At 40.3% G+C, this 18407-nt stretch overlaps 2 protein-coding genes across 2 annotated transcripts; both read right to left on the bottom strand.

Moving 5' to 3' along the window:
- Positions 1–911: 911 nt before the first annotated feature.
- LOC143470875 (uncharacterized) lies at positions 912–6827 on the bottom strand. The gene is made up of 10 exons (XM_076969162.1): positions 6471–6827; positions 6084–6248; positions 5934–6005; positions 5441–5557; positions 3367–4202; positions 2990–3140; positions 2528–2662; positions 2320–2453; positions 1965–2193; positions 912–1632 (listed from the first exon to the last, which is right to left on the bottom strand). Exons 1-10 carry the CDS (start codon positions 6535–6537, stop codon positions 1604–1606), a joined length of 1935 nt encoding a protein of 644 aa, XP_076825277.1. The 5' UTR covers positions 6538–6827; the 3' UTR covers positions 912–1603.
- A 2153-nt stretch (positions 6828–8980) lies between these two features.
- Positions 8981–16203, bottom strand: LOC143470964 (uncharacterized). Its single transcript, XM_076969262.1, has 9 exons — positions 16010–16203; positions 15009–15179; positions 14871–14924; positions 13719–14665; positions 11971–12121; positions 11654–11854; positions 11192–11325; positions 10872–11100; positions 8981–10211 (listed from the first exon to the last, which is right to left on the bottom strand). Exons 1-9 carry the CDS (start codon positions 16080–16082, stop codon positions 10186–10188), a joined length of 1986 nt encoding a protein of 661 aa, XP_076825377.1. The 5' UTR covers positions 16083–16203; the 3' UTR covers positions 8981–10185.
- Between the last annotated feature and the right edge of the window lie 2204 nt (positions 16204–18407).

Raw genomic sequence — 18407 nt, 5'->3', positions numbered from 1 at the left:
TATATATTATGCAGATAATTTGACGTCACCACGAAACAGTTGGCGACGTTTGATCGCGACAAAAATGTCGCTTGGGGAGTTTCAATAAACTCGGTGGGAAAGTATAGGAAGGTACCGGTGAGGCAATATGGAGTGGGATGTGCGGAAAATTTCATTGCCTGGTCCGTGTGTGTGGTCCATAATTAGCGGATTAATACTTTCAGGTAAACGCTGATCATTTGAAAGCTTCTAAAAGTTTCATTTCAATTAAAATATCATTGTTAGGGAGTAAAAAACCATCACATTGAAAAGTGTGCTATAACAGATAGTTGATTAGTTTTGTATGATTTTTGTTGTAAATTGCACAATAGAAGTGCGCATTAAATATAAAGAGTTTCCATAAATTGTGTGCGTTTTGTTTGAAAATTCTTTGAAATTCTTTATTTTTTTGATAAAGTTTGAAATAAAACACACCGGTACTAGAGATTCCTAAAAACTTTTCTTCAAAAAACTCACAGTAAGGGGGTTTCCATTCCAACGGGATTCGAAGGAAATTAACAAAGAAGCGCATCCAATAATTATACAAAGAAAAAAAACTTTTTTCTCATTTAGTTTCGTTTAATTGCATTTATATTCTTTAATGTCATGACGTCATACTATAACAATTATCTTTTCACTATTTTTAAAAAGCTTGTTTTCGTGAATGTTTGTCTACAATATTGATCCTAAACCTTATATTATTAAGCAGAAAATTAGGGTTAGAAATCCTATGTAAGATCGATATGTTAAACTACTGGGGTCCGGTATCTGATGAGGGGATTTTTATTGAAGCCGATTTGACGAAGCATTGAATTTTTGTCATGAAGTTGGATTTGGGAAAACGAAAGACAAAATACTGTAATCTGAAACGATGAAAATTTCAGATAAGAATGTTTCATTTTCATATTTTTTATTGCAGTTAATGCCTCTTTCTGAAATAAAAAATAATGGCAAGATCAAGTAAAATGATTGTAACAGCAAAATACAGGCAACATTTTGAAAATAATTGAAATTGCATAACTGCCGTCGTACTCGAGACAAATTAATTTCTCAACAAAACTGATTTTAGTTCATTACTGTAAAATGAAGTGAGAAGTGAAATGAAAATTAATAATTGGAAACCCTGGATAGCAAAGATCGAAAAAAAGACAAAAATAAAATCTGAGAAACAAATAAAAGAGTTTTTCGCACTGATTTATGACGTAAAAATGCATCGCATTTTTATGACATCGTCATACTAACGTCAAAAACTTGAAAAACGCGAAAAAGTTAAAGCGAAAATCAAGAAAACATCAAAACACAAGAAAAAATTTCAAAGTAAAGTACTTGAATAAAATAGAAAGAAAAGTGGTTAAAAATGTTCTTGTAACGATAACAGTTGATAAGGTATTCTGCTTATTTTGATGACGTCATCAATAATCAACGTCACTGGATATTAACTTGATTGAAAAGCCAAGCGAGGGGTCCAAGCGAGTTGCTTGGTGAGGGTTTCGAACCTGGAACTTCTTCTACCGCCATCTTGGTTCCGATGCCTCATCCCATTTGAAAGGTTGTACATTATGTAATCCTTTATGACGTCAAAATTTTAACTGGGATTCCTGACCTCGCTGATATCTAAACAAAACGTCACGATGACGTCATGAATACTTTTGAGAGAGGTCTTTCAGGTAAACTTATTGTGATGTGATGATACTTTTATGTCGAGGAGACTCTTTGTATACATCATAATCAGTGTCGCTCCCTTTTCGTATAGTAAAGCATTTATCTCGTAACAATGGTCTATTTACTCTATTACGTAAGACGATTTCTCGGAAATATCTTTGAATGAGCAGATGATATCGCTTTATACGCCGATGTAAACTTTACCACCAATCAGAACCGATTTGGCAACTCGGCACATTTTAAACTATTTCAGCATAATTGACGTCACAATGATGTTAACTTACCGCACTGGTGGAAAACAAAATCGTCGACGTAAGCGTTTGAACCGCTCCCCCCTCCCAGTATCCTGAATTCGACTTGGAAAGGTTGACTCGGATCCAGGTTAAGAAGTACTTGGACAGGAATCCAGTCCTGGCTTATCTCGCCGTACACTGACCACTGGGGTTTGAGGATGCGACCAGTACCAGTACCAGGTTCACCCAGGACCAGGTTCGTTTGAAGACGGGTCGACCCCTATCAAAGGTGGGTTAAAGTTTAAGGAAAACAAGGGCAAAAAACAGCTCACGCTTCTGATTGGCCGATCGCCTTGTTACGTAACAGAGGTACTTAAACAACAAAGAAAACAAAATGGCCGCTCACCACAGCGCCGAAGAGTCTATAGCGGAAAGATAGTAAGCAGGAACACGTCGATCTCGCCACAACAAGCGGACTTCGAAAAAACGCGTCGTGTTCCGGTAAGGCCATTACATTAAATTTCAAGAAACTTTCATCGCCTTTAAAAAAAAAACCTGCGTAAGTTTGCGTCATTTCCGGCCTATGACGTCAATCAGTTACCACGCACTGGTACCTCTGTCATTATTCTCAACCACCCAGTGGTGAAATTGTATGATCTCAACCGGAATAGACGCCGATCTTGATGACGTCCATCCACATAACGAGTTACCCGGCGCTCCAAAAGTGCAGTCGATCGAGGACGGTTTGTCTGAAATTGGAAAATAGTTTTAAAAAAACGAACACAAAAATATGTCTCGAGGAGGCAAACGCGCCAAAAAAACAGAAAATCCGAAAAAGTTTAATGGTTGCTGATTTTTGTCTGTTGTTAAATTCACCAAAAAATCCTACTGTTACTCTGTCGAATGTTTTCTGTATTTAAAAAGACAAAAAAACATCACGCCATGCAACGTCATCTTGACTTAAAAAAAGCATCTCTCTGTATGGGGGCTACATCGAATTATCGCGGAATGTTGAAACATCATTGCAACAATTTGCCCGCACACAATATCCCTGTTGTTTCGTTAATTTTACTTACCCGAAGTACATTGGTCGTAACGGACTTCGACTCCTAGATCGTCCAAAGCTAGCAGAGGCCTTTCAACCGCTGTAACCGTGGTGGGGTGACCGAGGTGACAAAGATGACCTCCACAATCGCCAGTGCTTGACACAACGCCTTCTATAACAACCTAGCAAGCAGAAAAACAATTACACCACCGTTCTCACAAAAGAAAGGTTTTAAATTTGTGGGTAGGTTGTTTACACACGTGAAAGATGTGAGAGTATAATTTATGATGCAAGTGTACGCATGAACGCTTAGTAAGCTATAAACGTACGTTTCGACTGCAGCACAGTACTTATTATTATAAATGTGTCTATCACAGCACTTATAAGAACTAGCCTGTCTGTCCCCACCTGGACTGTATTGTAACCGGCAGGTATTTCAACATCTATGGAAGCGAATTCCCATCTAAAGCTCTTCTCTGGTCCCCTAATCACTTCGACAGGGGTCAATTCTGACGTCACCGCACCTACATCGCGGTAGGAGGGGACAAGATATACTCGGAGATGAGTCCCGTTGCATTGTGCGATGTACCAAAGGGACAACAATAAGTGGGTGGCCCCATTGGTATCCAGTATGGGTGAAATGAGAAAAGCCTTTGTGTCGTCAGAAATGGGGTCAAGGGTAAGAAACCAAATAGGGTTATTATCGGCCCCATCGTGGGAAACCCCAAATTCCACGCAACTGTGATGGTCAGTGCGGGTGAAGGCGGCACTTCCCAGGCTGGTCACCCTCCACCAGTCACAGTCCACCGTTGTCTTGTTGAAAATCTCGAACGAGCAGAGATTCCGCGACCCTGACCCGACCACTGCGAACTCGGGGTGACTTCCCACAACAGGGGAAAAACCCACGCTTTCGAAGCTCTCACACGGCTGTGATGTCACAGAACCGGAAGCGCCCTCGATCCCGATTGGTCCACTCGAAACGATTATGAATCGAAGGGATTGGCTGTTGGAGAGAAATTGGGCATCGTCCAAAGCACCGTAGTGACAAGTTTGTGACGTAACAGAGATTTTTCTGTGGCCTTCCGCAGGAGAAGTGACGTAGATGGCATAGTTTGATTGGAAACTGAAGTTGAAGTTCACTTGAAGGTGACAGCTGTCGTTGGGGAGGAGATAGTTGGGCGACATGACGATTGCGCTGAAGTCTGTGAGGTTTGGAGGAAGAAGTTGATCAACTTCTTCTCGATCTGAATGAACAAGAAAGAAAAATGAGTCTCGCATCCATCAGGACAAATTTCTTTCCAACCAATCCGGTCGTTTCCAGTGTAACATTCATTATCATTAGAGGTATTCAAAATTTAAAGTTTTTGGGCCGATTATGGCAGCACCGGTTCCATATTTGTAACACATGTTGCCATTACAGCAGCTCTTTCGTGTTTGCAAAGAGCTTTTGCGTTATAATGCAGTATGTTTCGATAACTAGGCTAGACTAGATAGATTAAGTGGCTCAAGAAACCCTTTATAAGGAAACTTAAAGGCTTTATTTTGGAAACATGAAACCTCATTAATTATTAAGAAATCCTGTTAGACCTAACACCAACTAAGTTTAAAGAAACTGCTGCGTTTTGAGTTTGCTTTTTCTATTTTGGGTTGAAGTTGTTTTTAAAAGCAGAAAGCACAAAATCAGTTGGTTCTGTTTAAACTTTAAAGATGATGCAATTTGTTTCATGTTTGGTATTTTCATAATGTCAACCCTTGTTCAGCAAATGTTGTTTTAAAGAAACTTGACGTCTCTACCTCAAGAGAATCTTTAGAATTTTAATAACAATCCGCCAAAGCAAAAGAAACTAAAATCTGAGTTATCGATACTAAAATTCTGATCCAAAATGTCTTAAGAATTTTCAAGTGAGCTGAGAAAAGAAAGAAACGTCCGTGATAAACATCCAACAGCACACACAAACGTCACAGGAATAAAACAGACGAGATTATATCAAGATATTTTCCATGATTTGCACAAAACAAAAAAGAATTTGCTTGCACTGGGGCCTACATGGGTTAAAGCGCCTGTAAGTTCGTACTAGGGTAAGAGAGTTACCACAAACTATCATAGGTCCGCACGTCATTAACGCGCGCGTTTTCATATCCAACGTAGGCGATGGGTGCAGGCTCATGCTTTGTTCCACATTGTTACATCACATCCTTTATCAACTACAGTTATTACGCCATTTCGTTATGAAAGGTTTTTGACGGTACATGCTTCAAGCGAGGATTCCTCCGTCAAACACGTTTACAATTTTCTGCTAGAACGCGACTATAACTATCTAGTATTACGTCATATGCGGCCGTGACGTAAAACGCATGACACGACTTACACGAAAGAAGCCTCTTTGCTCCAAAACGTGGTTAGACCAACACGAGTGGAATTTCCAAAACAGTCACGACTGGACACAAAAAAAGTAAAATTAACACGAATTTAACAACTCACCAAAGGTCCCGGCGGCCATCGTGTACCAAGCGTCGTCTCCTCTTTCTTGGCAAACCGTCGTCGAATTCACGACTTCAAGAAGCGTATCGCATCTTCCGTGAGATGAACTCCGTGAGTCTATGAACCAAGAAAAAAATTTGAAATATCTGACGTCATGAGGTCATTATGATGCCTCGTCGGCTGGGTAAAGGCAAACGTAGCTAATGTTTATGAGAGCGACGTAACGTTACCACGAAGACAGCCTTGCAGTTTGGTCGCAATTTCCACGAAGCAATTAATCACACACAACTATTGTGACGTCACACACCTAAAATAGCTTCACCGCAAACCATGTCCGCTTCGGCTTCAAAACTTCGAGAAGCCACAACTTAAAGTCGTTTTTCGTTTCAGGCCAACAAATAAACTCGAAAAGCTAAATCGCGGTATGGTTAAAAATGCGTTTCGAGGTCGTCAGACACACACGCCACGCCACTACACTGGCCAGGTCACTTACCTACAGGATTCTTTCCCATATGACAAAGCAAAGGATTTTTCTTGGGTGCTACGGAAGTTTCATCGGCTTCGCCTATGACAACAGCAAACGTTTCAAGTGGCTATAAAATTTCCTGACGTCATATTATTGCCTTTATGTCGTCATACTCACTCCTTGTCATCAAAATCACGACAATCACGACTACTGCGATGAGCAGGGCGACTAGTAGCAGGACCGCTCCAAAATTTCTTGCTCGTTTTGACCTAATAAAGGAAGAGCGTTGTCTGTCCGATGACGTGGGTGCAGATGGGCAACAGTAAGCAAACAAATGTTTGGCTGTGACGTAATAATAGAAACGGTTATGGCATTAGCACAAACGTGTAACTAAATTTATGACACCACTTAGTCGTATGGTTGGAAATAACAGATGTAAAGATGCTCAAAACGAAGACGAGCTCAGTAGACTTTGACTAAACCCACAAACGCTTTCAACTAGCAGGCTTCAAAATCAGAAGTAATTTACGCGGAATCCAATCGCTGCAAAAAAAACAAACTTACGTTTCTTTTTAACCGTTGTACTTCCTTGAATGTAGGCGGGTTCATTCTGCGGCTCTCGCTGGTCCATTCTGGAATCTGTTCTACTCCCAACTCAAATCAAACCACCTCAAAGAGTTAAGCAAACAACAAAACAACTATGGCACTATAAACTGGCAAAAGGAAAAGTTTTTGAAAGTAACAAAATTGCTTTCGCTTCTTCTGAGGCTTTGTTTAGTTCAGCGCTGAATTTCCTCATCGAAGTGTTGAAATACTTCCGCGGTAGAAAAGGCCATAGTACCTAGAAAGGGCTTAAAACCGGTGAATGGAGGGTGCAGTAGATAGGCCCTGCACTTAATTACGCATTCTAGATTGGGAATCTTATTTCAAATCTCTGGATCAAATTGCCTTCAATTTTTTTCTCCCTACGCTATATTTAGCTCCATGATTATTGCGTCACAAAAGTCCCACACAGCAGATTCTAAAATATCATTTCCGGCTGTTCACAACACGTCCAGTTGCATAAAGTGAGGGTTGGAGACTAATTTTAATTAACATCAAACTACATTTAATAATTCAGCGTGTCACTGCGGACTGTGTTAAAAAATTAAAGGGCTACGTCAACAAAATACGTTAAGCTCTGAGAACCACTGTTTACGTCTCAGACACTTAAGACGATGGGTAGTTTAGCAGCAAAATACACTTTTTATCTTCGTAAATTGCCTCGAACTATCGACTTATCGCGTGTTAACCTCGCAATTGGTGGAAAGATTAACCGCCTGGCCTTTGTCTACGTGATTTATCACAAGGTGTCTTATTTTATTATCACCACGTATGTTGTCTACAGGAACTTTACTGTTTTACCATCGACCATCGTCGCAGTTTTAGGCCTGTGGCGCTTTCTTCTAAGCTTTGAATTGTTTATAGATAAATTGTCCTTTTGACTTTAAGCAATTGTAGCAGGTTTAGGGCCCAAATTCAGCAAATTTAACGTTGTTTTTAACTAGCAAAAGTAACAAAGGTCTTTTGTTTTGTAACAAACAATGACAATAGCCCGTTTTAAATAAACCGAGATGACAGCTTTTCGTCCTTTCTGCTGTCTAAGATGTTTCTAAATAAAGCTTCCTTTAGAGAAGCTTGCACAAAACAACAAATATTTTCCAAAACGTCAGCCTACCACAGGTCGATAACATGCTCCCACGTAGGGAATTGATTTTGTTTATGCATCAATGTCCAGCATTCTTGCTGTTACCAAAGTCATTTGAGTGAAAACCGACCTGAAGCTTTAGAAAATGCTTTCATCGAACAACTTGCAAGAGAGCTGAATTGTTTGTCTTAAAACCGAAACGAAACAAAGCATACTTTTCGCTTCCAATTAGCCTGGTGATCACGTGACTTTCTCTTCCATTAATATGATGATTGTTTCGTGCATTGGCGAGGCAGAACAAATATATCAACTCTCTCTGTTAATAGACCATTCTTGTCACGAAAGCTATCCGTCAAAACACACAAAATTCAGTAACTGCCATTGTCATTGATTATGCTGACTCGTCACTTCACCGTGGCAGCAAACCCTTATGGACTGGTATTGATTGGTTTGTCAATTTATTTTTCAGCGTTTAAATCCGACTTTTGTTGAATAGAAACTTCAACCAATGCTCAGGCAAGGACGAAGCGGGAATACCAGTCAGTAAATGTTTAATCGTGACTCTTGCTTCAATATTTTTCTCGAAATTTGTGGAAAACTGCCCACACGTATAAATTGTAACTATAAATCCATTCCACCTTAATCTTTGCTTAGACGCCATAACGAACAAGACGTCATGCAGACGACGAAAAGGCATCAATGTGTTCTAATATCGCAAAGCAAAGAGAAGAAAGCAGAAAACCATAATGACGTCACAATTGCATTTCTTTATCGCGTGTTCGAATTTCCGGCCGTGTCATATTGTTGTAATTCGAAACTGGTGTTTATCGATAAGATTTGGGTAGAAGTCATATTTTATGGCCTGCTTCGTATATGCTGCTCCTGCTGCGTTAATCTTAAACAACTTCTGTATTTAGGTTGAGAAGATTTTATAAAATTATATTATTGGTGAAATTTGTTTAACCAGCCATCTGAATTACAGTTTGATGAATTGTTACCGCTGGGATGTACCAAAACTAAAGCACTGAACACTTGCTGTTTTTTGCTCCACTACGTCGCTTGTGGTTAAACAACATAAATAATTAAGACCGTAAGTGGGCGCTAAAGAAATTTTATTTTTATTTGTTATGTTGGAAATAAATTAAATCAACAAACAAGGCTGGAAGCTGCGCTAACGTCTTATCACGGCTGCCCAGACCTTTATTAAACATTTATGGGAGAAATTTGGAGTTGAATTCAATTAAATGGTAGATTTGGGGCAAGCTTATGCCAGTACGTGTTGATTCAATTTCAAAGCTAACATCACTCCCCAAAAAAAGTTTTTTGAAAATGAATCGTTGTAGAAGCTTCGTGATTCGTGAAAACGTGATTTTCCAAACTTGGTTGCTTCTGTATAGGCCAATAACCAATTGAACTTTATTGAGTAATAAAATAAAACAAACGAGGCAATAATGTCGTCATAATGGCATCGATGTGTGTATTTCGGTAAATAGCATTTGAAAGGCAATGACGTTGAATATTTTTCCACGAATCTGAACGTTAAATGAATTAATATTTGTGCACTTAATTTAACGTAAACAAACAACTTACCGTTGATTAAAGCTTTTTATCGCATTTGCTTAGAAATTTAGAAGTGACTAAATGTCTAAACGTTACGTGAAGTTTATCAAAAAGAATTCATCAGCTCGTTTTAACAACAAAGGACTGGGTGTTGTTGAGACATTACCTTATACAACAGCATGTGAGACAGTACCTTTAAGTACAACACAACTAAATCGATCAATGGCCGAGACTGTTTAGGCCGATCTAATCTGGGACCGAGCATAAAACTTTGCGTGAAAACAGTGGATATTGTGATGGAAAAAACAAACACAAATCATTATTCGGGGGCCATTGTTACGTCACAAAACGAAACGTCAAACTATACCAAGTCAATAAAAAATGAAAGGAAATAGGTGAAGGACATCGTCTTGCTGAGTTAAGTGCAAATCAAAAAAACAAAAAAAATGAAAACAAATGACGCAATTTTTGTCGAATGATGACGTAACATTGACTTCAAGACAACGCTTAAAGTGACTTAAGCTGAAACGAAAAAGGTGACTTGATCAGAACTCAAGTTATCATAACAGACTGCAGATTGCTTGATGTGGATATTATGAAGTCGGTCATAGCAAAACGACATACACCTTAGGATGTGCAAGAAATTATGATCTTCAATGCAAAATGTACTAAAATACTCCCAACTAATAAAGATCATCAAAATACGTGCAGGTACACTGTACACGTTACGCATGAGTGAATGCATGAATCGAAGTGTCCCGTCATAAAGAAGACATCAGAGTCATAATGAACGAGCAATTGCGGTCGCTGCATAAAAATTTCATTTTGATAGAAAGTAACACAACCTTGTCGAAAGTCTGACGTCATTATGAATTTAAATCAAAAACTTGGTAGTAATATTGGAGCAGCGTCAAAAACTCAGGGAAAAAAACGATATAATGAAAAATAAATTGAAGATGTGAGCCTGTGCAAGTGCTATCGACATCAACGTCACAATGGAAACTATTGATACGTCACAATGAACGTAAGAGGTCACTCTTCATCGTAGAGGTGAAAATCTGAAAAAACCGACAATTTTTAACAATTAAATAGATTGAACACCAGCGGTTATGAATTCTCTCATCCACAACCCAATTCAGTTATGCTAATTATCAGCTTACAATCACATGGTGACGTCACAGTACATCAGCATAGCGCTTCACCGAAAACTTTCGATTTTGAGTATGTGTTAAGTTTCACGTCTTTCTCAAAGCGACAGACGTCGAAATTACAATAATGACGTCATAATTCCAGCGCCAAAACAAAATTAATCACAGGCGCATAAGCGGTTCATCGATTGTCACGTTCTTCGTCTCGAAAACTCCGACTTGGCATGAAATCAGACTTAAGTGAGATGAGACAGAAACAAGATATTTAATGTTATAAATAGCTCCGTTGCGGCGAACGCGATAAATGAAAACAACACAGCCAACTACTATTAGCTCTGCGCGATCCCAGTTTAATTTCATTTATACTGTATTAGACGCTCGGAATACGGTACGTACCTAAATATAAGATATCTATGTAATTACCTAGATCTCAAACAATAAAAAAAACTTATTAAACGTGCCAACCCAGACCAAAAGCGCGATTAATTCTATTTAAAATGCGCAATAAACCGGCTTCTATACTCTGTAAGCATCCTAATCTAATCCGGGCACTAAACTGCATGAGCTTACCGCAGTCATGGAAGAAAATGTCGTCGATGTTGACGTCAGCCCTGCTCTCCTCGATGTCCGACAATCTGATCTCAACTTGGAAGGGGATTCCCGGTTGTAGATTAAGGGGCAAACGCGCGACCATCCAATCGTCGCTCTGGTGCCCGATCACCGAAAATTGGGGCTTTAACGGTCTGAATTGATCGTCTGTGTCGGCGCCCAGAACTAAGTTCACGTTGAGTCTTGGGGCCTGGGGGAAATAGGGAAAAGTTGGGTCCATAATCGTTACATAATCTTCAACTACGGCGGGGAATCCCCAGGGGTTAACCCCAAGCGCTTACCCACTCTCCCCGGAGGAGGTAGAGGAACGACATCGCGCACGAACACCGGGACCCGGCCACGAGTAGGGGGCTCCTGAAGTGAGGGGAAATCCCCGTGTGCCCCGTAGCGTCAAAGTTAAGAATGAAACCACGGTCTGCGAAGATTATTGGTCAATTGATGAGTTACGACAACAGAGAGAGCCATAGAAACGACTTAACAACCTATACCTATATAAATACCCATAGGAGCATAAACATAGTCATGCGATGACTACCATATCTAACCGATTCATTACTGTAACTGTAAATTAGTTAATCACCTAAATTAAATACAGCAATGTTTTACTTTAATAAAATAACTTAAATATGTCCACGCCGCCAACGCTGCTGGCGCATGCGGTGCAACAGACTCATAACTTTCACAACCGCAATTCAAAAATGACGCAGTAGATGTTGGGAATAAACTCTTCAAAATATCTTCACCTTTCAAATGGTCTGTCGTGGCTCCGTGGAAAACCTCCTCGTCGTCACCCTGGTTGCCTGGCATCCAGTAATAGAATTCATTAAAATAATCAGAATCCAGAAGTTTGGCCCACTCAGGGAGCGACGACCGCCATTTGCAAACGGTCGACGTGTTCGCGTTCATCTGGAACTCGCAATCGATTGTAGTTCTGTTCACGTCACCTGAAAGTGACGTAAGACATTGTCACGTGAGAAAAAGCTGCGAAACATCCTACGTCACACAACAAACGTCTATTTCGAACGACTTAGAATCGTTGATAATAATCGTTGTCTCTTACTTGGCTGGCACTGATCGTATTTCATTTCTAGTGCTAACTCATCCAGAGCCAGAAGAGGAACTTCGGCATCTTTCGGAGAAGCGTTCTGGTCCAAGTGACATTTGTGTCTTTCGCAACTCCCTTGTGATGTCACAACCCCTTCTATGACAACCTACGACGTATTTTAGAAAAAAGAAAAAACGTTAAATTCCAGGCAAGAGTCACTTTTTGATTCTATTTAAAAAAAAAACACGTTGTGGTCAAATGTGTTAACGCGAAATGTTTTATATGATGTCCATGGATTGTGAGCCTTCCATAAAATTTTGAACGGTCTTGTCGACTTCTCTCACATAATATCAACTGCGCGTCACCAAGACACGAGATTGAAACATCCACTAAGCAAAATTCCCCGGGCATTATATTCTAGAATGTAAATCGACCCACGACCGTACACAAAAGAAATCGCGCCTTATATTGAACAAGGTTCCACGAAATATATTCCGCCGCATCCGTCACTACAATGAAACAACCTAAGTTACTGGTAACCCCGCTTATGAACAAACAAACCCCTTCAAAACGGGTCAAAACAGATCACATCTTCACATCATGCATGCAACGCCAAAAATAGACCGAAAATTCCCGTCTCTTTTTGTAGTTGGGCTTTTGTTGTCCGATGATTCTCTGCAATGACGAACAGCTTGCTTATGTCATAACAATGAACGTTATGAGGAATATAAAAATGGCAAAGAAATGCACGTCTTCGATGAATTCGATACAAATTGATTTAAGTGGACTGAAGCAATTGCTATCGGAGAATTGAAATACAGGACGACCAAAGAAAACCGATGAATTGGAATCGAAATTCAGTTTCCATTAAATCAATCTAAGTCGAGTCTTACCTACAAATGAACGTTCATTTCCGCTGTAACTAACGAAAAACTCAAGACAATATCCAATTACTTGTCATGAAATATGGATGAGTTTAATTTTCCATCATCCTGGCAAGACGCAAGTTTTCATCAGATTTTTAAGCGAATTTGTGAATGAAACAACATGAGCGCGGTTACTACGTTATCTTGAGCTGTGATTTGACGCTATCACGCAAGCCGTAACAAGTGCTTTGTTGCTACTGACAATGGTTCCTCATGGCTCTCTTTCAATCGCACTCGGGTGGAATTAACATATGTACAGCAAAATAACTTGATAAACCTTTTATTATGACAACAAATCATTATCAGCTTTATTTGAGAACATTGACAGTTTTATTTACCTTGGTAGTCTGAGATGGGCAGTACCGCGGCACCATAGTACCGGATCATTGTACTGTGGTACTTTTGGAAAAAAGAATCTCTGTACAGAATTACATTTTCAAGAAATTTTAGTCGGTCCCGATGCTAAAAAAGTGATTATTTTAAGTTTTTTTCACAGGCTGGTTTTTCTAAAATTCATTTTAAGTGAACCTTAATGACAAGTTTTTTTCGTCTCTTGGTGTTCAAAAGTTGGGGGAATGCCCCCCCCCCCCCGCTGAAAATAGGATCTTGAGAATAGGAACCTTGCATCATTATAAGTTCTATGAAGTAGTAACGCAATGTAGATTTATTGTGATTAAAACCATACGCCTGTTGCGTTAAAGCAATATTTTGAAAAAGCTCCCTTTGCACTTACGTTATGTGAAGCTTGTGATGTCATAGTCCAATTAATTACGTGAACAATGAAACGTAAAAACTATACAACATAATCAATGAAGAAATCATGAAAGTTCGTTTCACCTGGAAGTTCATATATTCTGCCGGCACTGGAATCGTGGTTCGAAAGAATATCCACTTCTGGCTTGGTTTGACGTCACTGATCACCAAAACTGGGGTCAATTCCGACGTCACCGCCCCTATGTCACGGTAGGAGGGGACAAGATAGACCCGAAGATGAGTTCCGTTGCATTGAGCGATGTACCAGAGGGAGAGCAGGAGATGGGAGGTCCCGCTTTCCATCACGGGAGATACCAGGTAGCCCCTGGTGTCCGGTTGGGTCCCGGTTAGGGCCAGGAACCAACTGAGGCCGTCTCCTTCGAAGTAGGAAACCCCGCGCGCCACGCAATCGTGTTCTTCTTGCCGCGTGAAGTGCCCGCTGCCTAGCGACGTGACGTACAGCCAATCGCATTCGATTAATGTCTTGTTGTAGATTTCCGACGAACAGAGGTTTCTTGACCCCGATTTGACCCTAGCAAAGGTCCCGACCCCGCTGGAGATTTCTCCGGTTGCGATGTTTTCGAACTCGGCGCACTTTTGTGACGTAACAGAGGCATTAGAGCCACGTATCTCGATTGAAGACGGGGAGAAGATGAGGATTTGAAAGGAAGAGACGTTGGACAGGAGGACTGCATCATCGACGAAGGCGTAATGACATGATTCTGACGTCACATTTAGCTCTCTCACCTCCGATGACGTAACAAGGAAAACATGAAAGCTCGATTCTGATTGGAAGTCGAATGAGACTTGGACCGAGCATGATTCGTTGCTCATTGTGAAAGTTGGAGAAATGACAACAAAGGGATACTTTGGCAACTCGCCAGATGTCGATTGTTGGATTTCCTCCCAAATCGAACTCGACTCGTCCCACGTCGCTGTGATTGAGGGGTAAGCGCGCCACTGGATTGGGGAATCCCCGGACCCGATATCTCCATTCGAAGGGCAGCGCAGGTGCAAAGAGGAGCTGCTATCTAAAATGAAGCAGATTTGAGTAGTTATTAAACTTATTGTTTATAATAATAAACTGTAGTTAAAATAAGTAGTTACAGTAAATCTTGTTGAATAAACTTCAATATAGATAACCAGGAGCGAAAAATCTCATGCTAAAACAATTGGATGATTATGATGTCTTAAGAAAATATCTGACGATGACGTAATTCGCCAACCATCACTAACCTATTGATTGCGCTAGCTGGTTTGATGATGTTTCGTCTGCTGTCGATTTCCTTTCTGTCGATAAATAATAATCGTTTAAAAATCGAAATTATGACAGTAAGTTGCGTCACACTCCAAGCTTTATGACGTCATACTCACTGGGAAGCAGGAGGAGCGTGAGGATGGTGATGATCGCGATGAGGAGAAAAATTATGACGAGGACGCCGACCAGCTTCCATCGTGACGCAACAATCGAACGGCGGAGGGTTTGTGACGTCGTTCGCTTGGCCGTGCTATTCGTGGACGAAAGCAGTGGACGGCTACTGACCACTGCGAATCGAGCAAACAAATTCGTTATGTCACGTTGGAGCTAGCTATTGTTATGTCATAAAAGAAGCACCTTTGTTACGCACGCGCGCAAATTGTACATGGGTCAGAATACAAAAATAATATTCTGGGAAACAATCGAAATCGGACTCATACAGTTGTTACAACAAAACAAAGACACGCCATGAAAATGTAAATTAAGACTGGTGAGATCAAAGCAGATGCCGATACCGAAACGAAAACGCTTCATCGACTCGTGCGAGTACACACACAATCCAAAATAACGATTCTAAGTTTATAAACATAGAAATTTCCGCCCGATATTTCGAAACGCTTCTGAACGTAGAGACGCCAGACAACTACTGTAGAATATTCCATCTCAAGAAGAACTTCCCGAAAGTTGACCAGTTACACAAACATGTGGTTTCGCGTTTCACACGTCACAAATTGGACCTATTTCCGCATTCTCACGCAAATGTTTGTGTTTGAGTGACGTCACAAATCTGAACGAAAACTTAAATATTTTTCGGTAAATCTCGTTAATTATGACTTTATTAACAACCACATACGCTGCATTTTAATTGGTCAACTGCAATTGATGCCAAAATAATGTCGACGCGTGATCAAAAAACAATAAAATGCATCAACAAGGTATTGTTTATACATGGCAGTCTTATTAAAGAGAAAAATTACGGGAGAAGCCGTGAAATACATGAAACGAGATATGACTAAAAATAACCCTGGAGATTTTCAACCGGTTAGATCTTGTTTTAACGCAGCGCTAGGCGACCATGAACCCGGTAACTTGGAACAAAAACACAGTTGGTGTTTACCTGTTGTAGGCTGGGTCTGTCTGTCCTGTTGCTGCTGCATAAAGACGCTGGTTTCAACTTGATTCTGTGACATTGTGACGTAGTAAATCGGCTTTAACGTTCTTTGAAGATCATTCCACTGACTTTGATATCGTACACATCAACAATGACTCAAAACCTTTACTACATAGCGTTACACTGTAAAGACAAAAAACGCCAGTAAAATCCTGGAAATAATATCACGATAGCAAAAGCAACACTACGACACGTCGCGGAGCCAATCTCACATCGACTTCCTCGCAACGCAACAGCTATAAGGGTAAAGCTGCAACGCGCGTCTGGTCGCTTATTGTAGGCTCAGTGCCGTGATAGCTGTCACAGATCCTTTCCAGTTCAAAAAAAAGACTGACCTGCTGTAGGGTCGTGGTGTCATGACACATCGCCATGCTTGTGTAATGACAACAAGCAAGTCACATACCGTTTATGATGCGAATAGGAAATCCGAGTTATGAGGACTTTACTAACGCGAGCCTGCGACATTATCGTCAAATGAATCCAGATTCATATAGTCACGATACAAACAGGTTTGTTACGTCACGAAGAGAAACGTATACACTCGTCTCGAAATAGCGATTGAATGTCAATTGATCTAGACTGGTTTAGTTTGGTCAAGGTCTCAAATTAGGTGAGAGTTTCCGGGCAAAAGGTTACAGTCAAAATTTCCCGAGGTAACTTATATAAGCGGCCGCCTTGAGCCTATTAATCATAACGTATCCGTCACCAAGTCTTTCTGCTACCCTTTATCCTGGTCGTTGGCTGAAAGACTGGCGCATTCCCATGCATTATTTAAAATGTGAAATGTGTGTGTTCGTAATCACGAGATACAATTTCAATAATTTGTCAGCGAGTGCTTTTCTCTTTGGACATCCTGTTTCGTCACAAATCATTTTACAGAACCGGACGGATACGTGTTACACCTAGTTGACAACATCTGACTTTTTACACGCATTTGATGGAACCCACCTAGAACGGAATAATCTCACCACACATAAGTGGCAGGTCAAACATAGAGACTTGCTCATAATTTTAAGTTTTTCGGATGATTTTGAGAGTCTAGGTTAATTTGCGCAAACTAATGAATAAAATTTTTGTAAAACAGTTAAATTATTCCCGCGTTGAGATTAACATAAAAGCACTGAAATACAACTTACACTCCTACATAAATATCGGAAAGTGCCTTCCACTGCGTTGATATACTAAACAGCTACCCTGCTCTATTTTGGTAAGTTTCTATAAGCCCCAAACATATGCTGAGTTCATGCGCTGCTATGCTGGAATGAAAGTTGACAGACACGCACACACACAACCAAATAATTTATGGCAACTATTTCCTGTCGTACTTGCTACCAGTGGTGAATGCATTTGGTTACAGGTACTTTTTTACCTTTGGACTATTTTGAACAAACTCAAGTGCTGAAACTCAGAACATGCAAAACTTGTCCACATCACCGAATAGTTGCAAGGCTAGCTGTTACGTATCTAGGTCGAGCTGCTGCTGTTGCCACGAATTGCTGATTGCACTGCATTGAAAATGTTATCCCATTGAAAGGTGTAATAATAATAGGGTTTGCTTCATTCAAAGTAGATTCAGCTAAGCTCTCAACTGCCAGAGTAATCGACGTATTCACTCCGATGGCAACTTTAAAGAAAGCACGCCTTCAGGAAATCTCAAGAAGGCCTCCCTTGATTCAAAGGAAATAATATCTCAGTTACACAGCAGCAGTTTGCAAGCATTGAAATGTAACATGACTGCCGCGACACTGCAACTTTGCAGACCGGCAATCTCGGCAAGCGTTTACAATTATTTCAATGAAAACTTCATTTCTGACGCACTTGTGATGAATTCAGGATGCCATAAGCCTACCGCGGCTGCATGTGTCAATGTTAGATTCTACCAGCAGTGCTTAATAAGAAATATTAAAAACGTTCTGGAATATGGATGGACAAAGGTTGCATTTTGATTCGATACATACCAGGTAGACTTTCCAGGTCTTCCGCTACGTGCAAGTCAATATCTGCAATTTGTTTTGATCAAAACAAAACCGTGATACAACTGTGATGTCTATGTGCTGTACGATGACTGTTGTCACCTTTAAACTTTTACCCTGGGTAGTCAGATCTCGAACTAGCTGGACTGCCTTGTTTGTTTATGAACTATCACTTATTAGTAATACTAATAGCTCGCAGTATCCAGCAATGTTACTTGTGTTTAACATTGCTACTTTCCCACCACTTGTGGAACGATTGAACTTTATGACCCAACTTAATCTTCAATTACCGGTAGTCCAAAATAATCCAACTGTAGGCTTCAACAATCCCTTTGTGTCACAAATTTGTAACAATATGCAGAGGTGGACAG

This window comes from Clavelina lepadiformis, chromosome 9 (assembly GCF_947623445.1).
Source record: "Clavelina lepadiformis chromosome 9, kaClaLepa1.1, whole genome shotgun sequence".
In the NCBI taxonomy this organism is placed as follows: domain Eukaryota; kingdom Metazoa; phylum Chordata; class Ascidiacea; order Aplousobranchia; family Clavelinidae; genus Clavelina; species Clavelina lepadiformis.
This window is presented reverse-complemented; position numbering and strand designations above follow the sequence as displayed.